At 45.0% G+C, this 12,892-nt stretch overlaps 1 protein-coding gene across 1 annotated transcript; it reads left to right on the forward strand.

The window, feature by feature from the left end:
* The first annotated feature begins 8,469 nt into the window (after positions 1-8,469).
* Positions 8,470-11,365, forward strand: BTG1 (BTG anti-proliferation factor 1). Its single transcript, XM_075080667.1, has 2 exons — positions 8,470-8,908; positions 10,078-11,365. The coding sequence occupies exons 1-2, from the start codon at positions 8,761-8,763 to the stop codon at positions 10,440-10,442; spliced, it is 513 nt and encodes a 170-aa protein (XP_074936768.1). The 5' UTR covers positions 8,470-8,760; the 3' UTR covers positions 10,443-11,365.
* Positions 11,366-12,892: the final 1,527 nt, after the last annotated feature.

Genomic DNA, 12,892 nt, shown 5'->3' on the forward strand with positions numbered 1-12,892 from the left:
CGCTCATATAAGACATCTGTATTAAGAGTCAGGCAGCTCTTGTGTCCTGTAAAAATAGTGCCATGAAAGACCAGGAACGTTTTTTCCTTTTTTCTTTGTGGTTTTTTTTTTTTCTTTTGTAGGAATTGGCAATTTATAGGCAATATAGGACAAAGCAGGTTCCTCAGTTTATGGCATGTATCTCAGAAAGGAGAAAAAGCATGTGGTGGGAGCTCTGAGATGCAAAGTTCGGGTTATGTGCCCTAAAATAGTGATCCTGTTCACTTGCAATTATATGGATAATCTCATCAAAGTCAGGGAGATTACTCACAGGAGTGAATTTAGGAAAGTAAGTTACTGAGTGTCCAGGTTTGTTCATTGCTTCTGGGGAAAGAGTTTGAATTGCATGGCGACCAGCGAAACAGATTACTTTGGGCGTGCAACATGCAATACAATCCTGTTAAAGGGAGGAATGACTACATTGTCACACAAGCACATTTGAAGCGTTCACAGGTAAGCATAGTTGAATGCCAACATATATACAGTTACACAACCAAGTAAGAGCTGTCTATCTGTGATTTTTAAATTTTTTTTCCAGCTGATTATATCCATAAAATCTATCAGTACTCGAAGGTAACATACAGACCCTCAGTGTGATGTTCCCTCAGCCTGCCAAATCTGTCCTGGAGAACTAATTATATTAATTCTGTCCTGAGAATTCACAGGCTAAATTTCTGTCTGAGACTGATTAAAATGCCTTAGTTAATACCATTTAATACCATTGCAGGGAAAAGAAAAAGCTGTAACAGAAGCAGTGCCATGACTACAAACGATAATGGGAAAGAGAATAAGTTGTGGTAAGTGTTGGCTAGGAAAAATGAAAAGAAAAATTACAAGTCTCTGTTTTTACAGCGGTGTATTCATCACATTGATATGCAGGATTTAGATATGAGAGACCACAATGAAGGAATAAAAAGCAGCTAATGTGAAATCATTTGTCCTCCAAAGCCAGACCCTGCACTGAATGAAACATGTACAGGAGCACCTGACTTACAATAAAAAAAAACACATCCAGCTTTGGCAGAGGGATGTTATGAGTTTGTGAGGCAGGTGTGTATGTCTGTCCACATAGTACAGTCACTGTTTTACTGTTTTTTCTGTCTTAATAAGTGAATAGTGGGCAATCTCCTTTGTAGTCTGTGCAAGCCTAGCCTAAGATCTCCAGTGCTACCTCTACCATGTCTCCATGTTTTGCTATTTTAAGGTATTTTTGAGACAGGCAGATTTGCTCAATTTTTGTAGCTAGTACTTAAAAACTGGTCCAAAGGAGCCATCCATTTGAAAGTCTATCTAATTTCCAAAACACAAACCTAAATAAAGCTGCTTAAGACTTTTTTACGACTTAACTGGAGAGCAAGTGCAAGGGTTTTTTTTTCTCAGATATTTTAAAGGACTTTTAAAAATGTCTAGATTTTTTTTAACTACACAGAATCTTCTAAGGAAAAATTAATACTTGCAGGACCAACATATTGGTTTCTTAAAATCTTTAATTATTTTAATGAAATGTACACTTTAAATCTGCAGACAATCCCAATTTTACATCTAACAGACAGGAAATACTGTTATAAAAGTATCATTAATATTAATGGACTTTGGCTAATATAGTTAGCCTGGTGGACTCTCCACTGCATGGAGCTCTACTGTAGGAATGATATCTTTGTACAAAATGTGCTCAGATGTGTTTAGATGGATTGGATGTTTAGATGCCTATTCTGTGGGCAAACATTACGCAGAAGGCTACATTATAATCCATAATGTTTCTGCTGTCCTTAATGTAGTAGTTGATAAGCTTGTTCCAGCTGTAATCTTGTTTCCCTGCTGCTGATTTTATGCCTCGCCAACTACTAGCATAAACACCAGGAGAAGTCAACTGTTGGTTGGGCTCAGGACAATACTTGTCATTGCTGTGACCCCTGCTGAGGGTGACGACCCTGCTTTGGGCCTTCAAGCCTAGAAATCAACCCTTCATGAACACCAACTAACTTGATGCAGGATTAGAATGGGACTAAATGGTAGGCCTTTTCCTGTTTCTTTAAGCTGCTTCAGTGTCACAAAGAATCCCTGAAATGCCTAAGTGGGTATTGGGATATTCTTCTTCCAGCAGGTTACCTCTGCTGTTTCTCCCTCTGCCTGACCACGGGGGGACCAACAGCCCCGTGGTGACCGACACAGGCTGTCCTGGCAGTCACCAGTCAGTACAAGAGCCCATATACAGCCACGACAGACAAAGGAGTTTTGGAATGATTTCAGGCCTTCCTGAGGCTATACTGCAGGCCAGAAGAGAAAGCTCTGGGAAGCAGAGAACTATAAACCTATTTGTCACCCCTCCCATCTGAGCTGCACCATGAAAAACTACAGGAGAGGTGAAAACCTGGAACTGGAGATGACATCATTTGATTGCAGAGCATGACAACAAATGGTTAAATCAATGTCTTCACTTAAAAGCTCCTTTCACTTTAATGTTATTGTTAATAGCTTTCCCATGCAGGATTGCACTGTTGGATTGTTTATCTCATCTATATTAGCCTCTCCTGTTTTATTCATAAGTGCACACAAATGAAAAAATGGATGTGTAATAATGGTTATGTATAACTCTGTTGTGAGGAGCTCTCTATTGACAAGCTTTCAAATAATCTGCTTCTATTGTCTTCTTAAATTTTTGTTGTTACTGGATCCAGACTATGATTGCTTTGTTAAAAACAAGCGCCCCATGTGCTGCCGCACCTGCTATCCCACTTGAAGAAAAAAATCATCTTTATAACAAAAACAGAATACTATTTTCTGAATTTGCTTTTTATCTGCTACATGTGCATGCTGTCACACGTTGTTTGCTGAAATCAAAGCAATGGCATAGGAAAAGCCTTCTGTTGAATCTGTCCTGGCCAGATTCTTGTTTCTGCCACCTGAGGCTCACGCCACAAGGAATCTCTTCTCTGTGAGTGGTCCCTTTGAAATCAAATCTATCCCCTACAGAGTAAGCCTTTTTCTGTATGGAGTAGGTGCAGCACAGTTTGCCATTTTAGGATGTCATGAGCTGGTTTTCCTGAAATTACTTTTGCAGAACATACTGTAGTTATAACGAATGCTGACAGCTTCCCCTTGCCCCTCCCAGTCTTTCCATCCCCTCTCAAGCTTCCTGCAGTGGCAGAGATGTTTGTTTGACTATTGACAGACTGCAGAATGTGACTTTTGCTTATGTGACTTGTCCCACTTGCTTAAACAGGACTCTACTTGTGTGAGAAATGGTCTGAGGAATTCATTGCCTGATAGACTACTCTACAAATGCAGAATGCATGTGTGTATGTGTGTGTGCACGCATCAGCATGTTGAAGGGAGAGGGGGGTTCCCAGTGTGGTCACAGATCAGACTTTTGTCCTTTCTCTGACTCATACCACTCTATCTTATTCTTTCAAAAGCAAGACTTCTCCATTTTGGAAGGATATGCGACTGACTTCTTCACCCCCACACTTTTTCAGGATAAAACACTCATTGCTACAACACTGCGGTTACTTTCAATGTCGTAATGCTGGGTTGAGAGAAAGGCTTGCAGTCAGAGCGGCAGAGCCCTTCGCCTTGCTCACTGCAGAGTGCTGCTTTACAAGTGGGCTGGATCCATAAGACCTTTCTGAGCCCAGGTCTGAGCCTGAGCTCGAGTCCAAACATGTCTTGTGGCAACACAACAGGAATGGCAGCCTGCTCTCAAGGATTGGCTTTAGGGAAAAAAATTAGGCCCAAGATACCCTGTGACAGGCATTGAAGGGCACTCACTCTGCAGTGAGGGGCTCTAACTGCTTGTGTCTCCATCTTAATCCAAGTAGCATGGCCAAAGTCTTTCCAGGAAGGACTCCAATATCATTGCTGTAGCTTGAGGAGTGCCTGCTTAAAAACTTTACAGAACAAGGTAGGAACTCACAACCAGGGCATGGCGTGCTGCGTGGACATGCAGGGCTGGCTACGGACTCTCTGGGTTACATCTACCTCCTGGAACAGCAACTTAATGTCTCTACAGCTCTAACTACGTACTCAGAGCAAAGACTAAAGAGAGCAAAAACATTAATAAATGTTTTATGCATCCCATGGTAAGCTTTCCCCTGCAGAAACAAAAAATAAAGAAGCAACCTCCTGCTATAAGCTTTCAAATGCTTGCTACATGACAAAAACAATGTGGCATTTTAGTAACATCAACCTACACTAAAAATAAACTCTATACATGGAATGGATTGTTGTTGTATTTTATGTATTGCAAACAGTACTCTTCAGCTAACAGGTGAGAGAAAGGTTATGCCAATCTAAGGCACATATACAGCTTTTTGGAAACAAATACCAATTATTTCTCAACTGTTACTTCTTTATTAGGTCAGTGCCAAACAGTGCAAAACCATAGCTAGAACTGACTGGAATAGGAAGACAACAGACCTAACGCTTTCCTTCACTGAAAGGCTTTAACAAGATACTGCACAAACTGCCTATAACACCTTCACACTTTCTTGCGTTTCCTTATTCTATCAGGAATAATTTCCCAAACAGGGGAAAAAAAAATCCATGCTGTACATGTATTTATTTTCACAAATATATATTAATTCAGACTCTAGGACCAGAATAGATTTTTTAAAAATCAAATAATTCTAATTCTTCTCCTTTGAACTCTTGAATCTTCCCACTTACCATAAAGAACACTCAGTAGCTTCCTTCAGAAAAAGCTGGGAAAAGAGCATGCTGCAATAGTTGCAGGGTGTGTATGTGTGTGTGACACAGATAAAAGTGGTTGTGTTTCTACTACTTATTTCCATTATGACAGAACTCACAAAGTGCTAGGCTCTCTCCAAACCAATGTCGAGAAACAGTTCCTGGCAAAACAACATGAAAGAAACGTTGTAAAGGTTGCATTGTATTGCTTAAAAGTTAGGAAATATCAGAAGCTGGGTTGCCAGTACAACCTTAATTCAACCCTTCTGTGCATATTCATTATGATCCAGTCTTTAATTACATGATCACATACTCTTTTTCTTTATTTTCTCTCCCTAGGGCCTCTGCTTCATTTAAAGTATCAGATGGGCTGAATAAGGCAGTTGTTAAATGTTTACATTTATCTTCTTTAGCACCCTGCCGTTAGGGTATCTGAGTATCTGGTGCTATTGACCAGGCAAACTGCCTCCTCTGTGTCTGGAGCTGCAGAGGCAGGAGTAGACAGCTGGGACCTAGCCAGAGAAAGTAAGAACCACTTCATATATCCCAAAATATATAGATGCCAAAGAAGTTCAGAGCAAAATAGTGAAACACGTTGGCATACCAGCAGGAAGCTAAGGTACAAGTCAGCAACAGGCTAAGGTACGGCCAGTTTCTCTGATGTTCTCCACTGAAATCCTATCAAGGAAAAACTGTCCCTGATCCTGTGAGCTGTCTTTGTCATTGCTAAGAGCCTGCATACTTTAAAGACGAGGATATTTGGGAGCTTTTCACAGGCAGGAAATGGCAGCAGCTCCTTTGCTATCCTACCGGTGCACCGAGATGGAGGCAGACTTGCCTAGACTGGGAAAACAAGACGGTTCTCTGCATCATCAGCTCCTGTTACCTTGTTTCCTCCCACAGCTAGGGATGAGGTCCTGCTGGCAGGCATCTTGCAGAGCCTTGGCCTTGAAGTTACACTTGAAGTGCTTGCTGGCTGCACAGTAAGAACACCAAGGTAGTTAATTCCTCACTAGTAGACTGGATCTGTATGCGCAGCCATTTACCCTTTCCATAGACAAAACCCTCTTTATACATGCTGTAACTGTTTGGAAGCAATAGGAACTATCAAAGCTTCTTGATTGCTAAAGTGCTCTGAATTTATTGACTTTGCAGGAGATTTGAGAGAAACCCTTTGATGGACTAGCAAGCTTTAAAAAAAGAAAAAAGATAAAATCTTTTAAATTTCTTCCCCTCTTGCAGAGTGTGGCATGAAGTGCATGTTGCCACATTATAGTCTTAAAAGTACAATTCAAGGGGGATGATTCAAATCTGAACTGAACAGCCTTGCTACCCATAACAGTTACTGCTGTAGCAAGCTGAGGAGAGCTTTTTAAATCTCATTTTTTCAGGTGCTACTACATAAGACCACTTACCTACTTGGGAGTTCCTAAAACTCCTTCTGAGTATTTGATTCTGTCTGGAACTAAGTAGAAGCGATGAGAAACTGGCCCAGGTAAGGCTCAGGTCGAAGCAAAGGTAGCAAACATTATACTCTCTTTTTGTTGAAGTATTTCCAGTAGTTATTTTGGTGTAATTGTGATGCTCTGAAAATAACATTGATTTTGCTCAAGAGAAGTAGTATTTTCCAGTAGGATGATGGACCTCATTATAAAAGGGGAGAGAAGCATCTGCTGCTTTAAAGTTTCAAAGAGAACAGCGAATTCCAACCTATGAACAGAGCAGAAATGGCAGCTCTGGATATACCTCACATACACTACAGAAGCACTGAGAAGAAAAATGGCTGGTGCCCATGGAGCAGTGAGAGGCCAGGTTGGCAGCTCCTCCCTCCTCACAGGACAGAGGGACAGCTCATGATCACTAATGTAATATTCAGAGGTTAGTGGGGGGAAAAGGAACGAGGCTGTGCTCCAAAACCCACACCAACATTTTTAGTATGCAGTAAAGCTGTGAGTTTAAGCTCTCAGGATTATCTTTTGAAGGTGTTTTGGAGATCTCCCTTGTGTATAGAGAGTCAAAGAGAGAGTCCGTTGTGGCTGAGAGTCTAAGATAGAATAGATCCTGAGTGCAGAGAAAAGACCAAAAGCACTATTCAGGTACATCTCTAACAGCAGACAAGCAAAAATGGTGTACTTTCATCTTTTATTCAAATTATTTCACATGTGTATTTTTACATATTTCATTACTGAATTATTTTTACCAAAAAAAAAAAAATCTTATGATTTAGTCATGTGTTATTATTGTGCCTTTAACGGCCCGATTTCTGATCTTTGACTGGAAGAACTATACATGTAAATATGAGGCTGTATTTCATTTGCAGCTTTGCACAGGGGCAGGGCATATACCCTAGGGGAAGAGTAAGTCTTCTATCAAAGCAGCTACACTTTGTGTTTTTAACAAAAAAAGGAAACAACAACAACAACAACAAAGGGACTTCTGCTGCTTCTTTAATCTCCCTTTAGTTTTGCAATAAGGGAGACACATGGTATCGGGAGGCTTGAAGCTTTACACTCCTCTTGGCATTCACTAGCTGAGTAATATACATCAGTCCTGCCATCCACCCAGGGTTTTTCACTTTTCAAACAAGTGATAGAAAAGCTGGGATAATTATACAGTCCCAAAGGATATGTCGTTCAGCAGCATGCATGACGTGTGTGGAAGACTGGAAGTTGTATTTCTGAGGTATGTCCTCAAAGAACCAGGACTGAGGTTTGGCTTGGGCCTGTGAGGAGACGCTTCCCCTGCTGACCATCGTGCCCATCGCTTCGCTCGCACCCGTGGGCTTGGCGGCCCACCACCTGCCCAGAGGCAAGGTTTTCGCCTTGTGTGGAGGACCCTGCCTGGAGACCCCGATGGGAACGTGATCTTAAGGCCACGACAAACAAATGCGAGGACAAAGCCCTGCTCGGGACCGCCGGGGTGCTGGGTACGGGAGTGATCCCAGGGGAACCCCCCTGGGGCTCCGAGAGAAGGGGAAAGGGGAAAAGCCACGTCACCTCCAACAGCTACGGGGATAAACAAAAACCGGTCTTTGAGCAGCCCTGCTGCAGCTGTCTTTACGTGTAGGGACATGTCCGAGCGTGCCCCCGCGCACACACACACCGGCTGCCCAGCCGGACGCGCGGAGAACAAAGTTCCCCTGCCTGCGCGCTCCCGCGTCCCCCCGGCCCGGGCGGCCCCCCCGCTCCCTGCCCGTCTCCCTCCCCCCGCCGCTGACGTGGCTCTGCCCTCCGCGGAGCCAGCGCACGGCCGCCGCTCGCCTCCCAAACGCCGTGCCCGCACGGCCGCGGAACACGGCAGCCCCGCCCGGTTACGCGCCCGGCGCAGGCAGGGCGCAGGCAGGCAGCCCTCCGCACGGCCGCACCGCTGCTCGGCTCCACGCCGCGCACCCCCAACCCTGCCCGCGCCGGTGCGCGGGTCGCGGGCGCCGCTCTCCCTCGGGCGGTACCTGCGCGGCGATGCGCCCCACGGGCGCCCTCTCACGCCGCGCTGCACTACCCGCGCAGCTCCTCGGGGGGAACCCCCCCACTCCCGCAACGCGGATACGCTCCCCCGCCGCGCACACACCAGGACACCTGCGCGGCTCCTTGCGCGCACCTCCGCGGCTCTATTTGTTTACAATCGATTACGTCACCCCCACCCTTTCGCCGGCCCCGCCCCACCTCTCGCCGTCACAATGGTGCGATCGCTCGATTGGCGGCGGCGCACCCCCAGCGCCCTGACGCCACTTCCGCCCGCCGGTGGCTATAAGAAGCGGCGCTCGGCAGGCAGCTCCCTTCGCCCCTCGCAGCAGGAGATGCGGGGTGCGCTGCCGCGGCCGCCGCTGCTGCCGCCGGCCCCCCCCTGCCGCAGGAAGAGGAGGCGGAGGCTGCCGCCCCCGGGATGTGATCTGGGCTCCGCCGCCCGCTCCACTCCCAGTTAGAGCCGAGCCGCCCCCGCGCCCGTCCCGCTCCGCGCGGCTCGCCCCACGCCGCGCCCCGTCCCGTCCCAGCGCCGGCCGCCCCGGAGAGCTGGCTGCCGCCCGCCGCCGCCTCCATGCATCCCGCCCTGTACACCCGGGCCAGCATGATACGCGAGATCGCCGCGGCCGTGGGCTTTATCTCCAAGTTCCTGCGGACCAAGGGGCTCATGAACGAGCGGCAGCTGCAGACCTTCAGCCAGAGCCTGCAGGAGCTGCTGGCAGGTGAGGGCGGGGCGGGCGCGGCGGGAGCCGCTACCCCTTCCTCCGGCCGGAGGGGCCGCGCTGCCCCCTTCCGCCCCGGGGCCGCCCGCCCGGGCCGCGGGAGCGCCCCACGGGCGGCCGGAGAGGGGGGGAAGGGCTGTCGCCCCGAGGGGCTGGAGCCGTCGCGGGGGCAGGTGCGGGGGGCGAGCGGGGCTCCGCGGCCGTGGTTCGCCCCTTGCGGGGACCCCCGACCCCGGCCGGCGGGCGGGAGCGGCAGGAGCGGGCTGTAAACAAAAGGGGCGTCGCGCAGGCAGCCCCCCCTTGGCTCCGGAGACAAAGCTTTCGGAGCAGCCCCGACTTGGGCTCCGCTCCAAGGGCTCAAACCGCCCCGTTTCCAGAAGGAAAAATGCTGCGGAGTTGCCTTTTTTTTTGGTCAAGTAAAATTCAGCGGTGGACGTTGAGTCGCAGTTCCCCTTTTTTTTCTGGAAACGGATCACACAGCCCCGGTTTAGGATCAAATACCGAGGGTTTCTTCGCTGCCCTGCGGGTTTTGTAACGCCGAGCGTGTCTCCCGGTGTGCTCGATAGGGGCTACAAGTGGCCCCAGACCGATAGGGTTTGGGGTGGGATAAAACTCCGAAGGTAAGTGAAGCCATTGCCCTGGAAACATCTTGCTCTGGAAAACAGGCTGGGCAGAGCAGGGGTGAAATACAGCTTGAGTCAGTCGGTGAATGCTGCCCAGCTCCTTCCCTGGTTATTTTTGGGTGTCCTTAGAATGTGGGGAACTAAGCATGGGTGGGATCTTGAGGATGCTGGAAAGGTGCTTTTTTTTCCTTCTTAGTTCCTGGAGTTTTGAAGCCCTTACATTTTTTTTTTTTGCTATGTGTGTAATCACTTCTTAAATATTTGTTTCTGTGAATGCCAGGAAGTTGCATTTCGCCCTCTCAGATGGCAAACATTGTTCTCTGTCTATGCTAGCATGAAACTAACTTTGTAAATGAGTACTTCCCAAGGGACACTGGGCTTATGTAAATAATCAGTAAAAATAAAGGCTATAATGATTTTTCAGGTCATTTATTCTAGAATAAGTGTGTCAACATCTCGAGATGTGAAATTTGCAAGAGAGCGATGCTAGCTGTACATCTTTTTGAATACAGAATTAAGGAGGATAATCTTTTTTTTATTTTGTAGAACATTATAAACACCACTGGTTCCCCGAAAAGCCATGCAAGGGATCAGGTTACCGATGTATCCGGATCAACCATAAAATGGATCCTCTCATTGGACAGGCAGCACAGCGGATTGGATTGAGCAGTCAGGAACTGTTCCAGCTTCTTCCAAGTGAACTCACTCTATGGGTTGACCCGTATGAAGTGTCCTATCGTATTGGAGAGGATGGCTCAATCTGTGTGCTGTATGAAGCTGCACCAGCAGGAGGTAGCCAAAATAACACCAACATGCAAATGGTAGACAGCAGAATAAGCTGTAAGGAGGAACTTCTCTTGGGCAGAACTAGCCCTTCCAAAAGCTACAATATGATGACTGTATCAGGTTAAGATATAGTCTGTGGATGGATCACCTTAAAATGGATGGATAAATTTGGTTTTTACTCTGGGTGGGCACCTCTGGGGATGGATTATGGAATTTAAACCATGTCACAGCTGTGAAGATCTGGCACACGTTAGAGTGGTATACTTTAAAGTGACAGTGCCATAGTTTGGACAGTACCTTTCAGTGATTTAATAGCCTGTGAGTCAAAACGATTGCAACTTGCTAGGGAGTGAAGAAGATCTAGGAAGGGTCAGTTTCTCCAAGACATCTTACTTAAGTTTTACACCAATTTTCAACCCCAGTCTGTATTTATAAAGTGATTCTCTGCAGTAGGTCTTGCAGAGTAAATTTGCACTATTACATTTATTAATTGTTAGCATTTTTGGCAGCTCAGTAACAAGACTTATTGATACAAACACAACAGTACTGGAAATTTTATTTTTCAGACTTTTACCTAGCACTTACAATTATATATAAATGTACGTAAGATAAACCAGTAAGTACGACCTGGGGAAATGGTCAGATATTTACATTGGCCTCAAAAGTAGCAAGTGATGAGATTCTGCCATGGCAACAGGCTTTAAAAAGACCATATAAAGACACTGTCTGAACTGTGGTGTTAGCACCAGCCAGCTACCTGTACATTTGCTAGCTTGTAGTTTTCTAAGACTGAGTAAACTTCTTATTTTTAGAAAGTGGAGGTCTGGTTTGTAATTTCCTTGTTCTTAATTGGGTAAAAGTCTTTTCCACAAACCACCATCTATTTTGTGAACTTTGTTAGTCATCTTTTATTTGGTAAATTATGAACTGGTGTAAATTTGTACAGTTCATGTATATTGATTGTGGCAAAGTTGTACAGATTTCTATATTTTGGATGAGAAATTTTTCTTCTCTCTATAATAAATTGTTTCCTATCTTGGCATTTTAATTAATCTCTTGTCGTGATTACATAGGATCAGTTAAACTATTTTTGTCTCACAGTAGAAATGGAATAGGTACTACAAAAGCTTAAGAACATCAATGGCACCCTGATACTAGGGAACACTTGGTGCAGGCATGGATTAACGAAGACCTCATATATAAATGCGTGGGAAGTTTAGGGAAACACAATGATGTACATGTCACCTCTTAAAATCACTCAATGTGGAAATAACTCCAGGGCCAGTAATTCCAGGATATGAGGAAAAGGTACAGAAATAACATCCACCAAAGATGACCTGAATAAATCCAGAGGATTAAAGTTTACTTGGCTTCCTGATGAAGGATATAGCAAACGTAAATGTCCATTTTGACCTACTTGCTCACAAGTTCTCAGTTCTTCCCTGATGGATTCCCTGCTCAATAAGAGTTTCTGGGACAAGTGTCCCTTAGCCTTAAGAGCAGGTTAACCACTCTACAGAAAGGTTGCTCGCCTTTTGCTTTCTTCAGATGCAAGACTTTCACTTTAGAAATCATTAAGATGGGATTCAACAAAAGGTATGTAGATCTTTTTTCCCAAACTTAAAAGGTTGGTTGAGGCAAAGTGAGAAGCCCATACTTATATGTGTAATCAAAGTTAATGAATGATGTGGAGATGTGAATCACTTAAGCACCACACTAATGTCATTTGTATGCTGCACCGTGGTTAGTTACACTTGAGAGAAATTCCTTACTACTTTATTTACACTTGCTGAAGTGCTGGAGTAAAACTCAAGGACATTCTATTCCTTATCTCCTGTGTACTTTGTTCTGTGTTTAATAAAAGGCCTTCCTAACTTGGTCACTTCAGTTATGAGAACTGCTGCTGTTGCTCTGAAGAAAACAGTCATTACTTGCCAAGTAAACTTGCTAGCTATGGATAGAACAGAGCTTCAGACTTGCCATGCGTTGTGGCAGCTCCTGCTTGACTATGAGCGTTTACGATGTGGTGATAGTTGTGTTCCATTTCCAGTTCAAATCTTTTATCTTCTGATCTGTAACATAACTGATTATATGTAAGCAAAACATAAGACTGAACTCTGGCTTTTTTTTTTTTACCAATTTCTCTCCCACTGTGTTTTTGAAAGTTCACCTTTCAGATACTATTTACTATTTTTACCATGATCTGCATATGTATGCCAACATTCAGTGCTTTAAAGTATTGCTAGGGACTTTCTGGTATAGACTGGTGGAAACATAAGTGCTCCTGAAGCCGTGAACTTGAAAGAGCTTACTTGGTATCTGGATCTGGCAATAATAGATCTATTACCAAAGCTTCAGAATGAGCTTGCTTTAGAGTACAGGTGTAGAGTCAATGTTTAGGTTCACATCTTGATCCCTTAAAAAAATCTACTACTTTAAAGATGATGCTTTCAAGTTGTTAAGTCTGTAAGCAAGTGATTTATTAAAGCAACAGGAGTAGTCAAAGACATTTCTGTTGCGTTACATGTCCACAGACAGCATAAGTATATCCAAATAGAAAGAAAAACATTGAGCT

Source organism: Phalacrocorax aristotelis, chromosome 1 (assembly GCF_949628215.1).
Source record: "Phalacrocorax aristotelis chromosome 1, bGulAri2.1, whole genome shotgun sequence".
Classification (NCBI taxonomy): Eukaryota; Metazoa; Chordata; class Aves; order Suliformes; family Phalacrocoracidae; genus Phalacrocorax; species Phalacrocorax aristotelis.

Excerpts from the sequence above, each read along its gene's own strand:
- BTG1 (XM_075080667.1), top strand. The coding sequence starts at position 8,761 with ATGCATCCCGCCCTGTACACCCGGGCCAGCATGATACGCGAGATCGCC. Across the intron at positions 8,909-10,077 it reads CCTGCAGGAGCTGCTGGCAG|AACATTATAAACACCACTGG; the intron begins GTGAGGGCGGGG and ends TTTATTTTGTAG.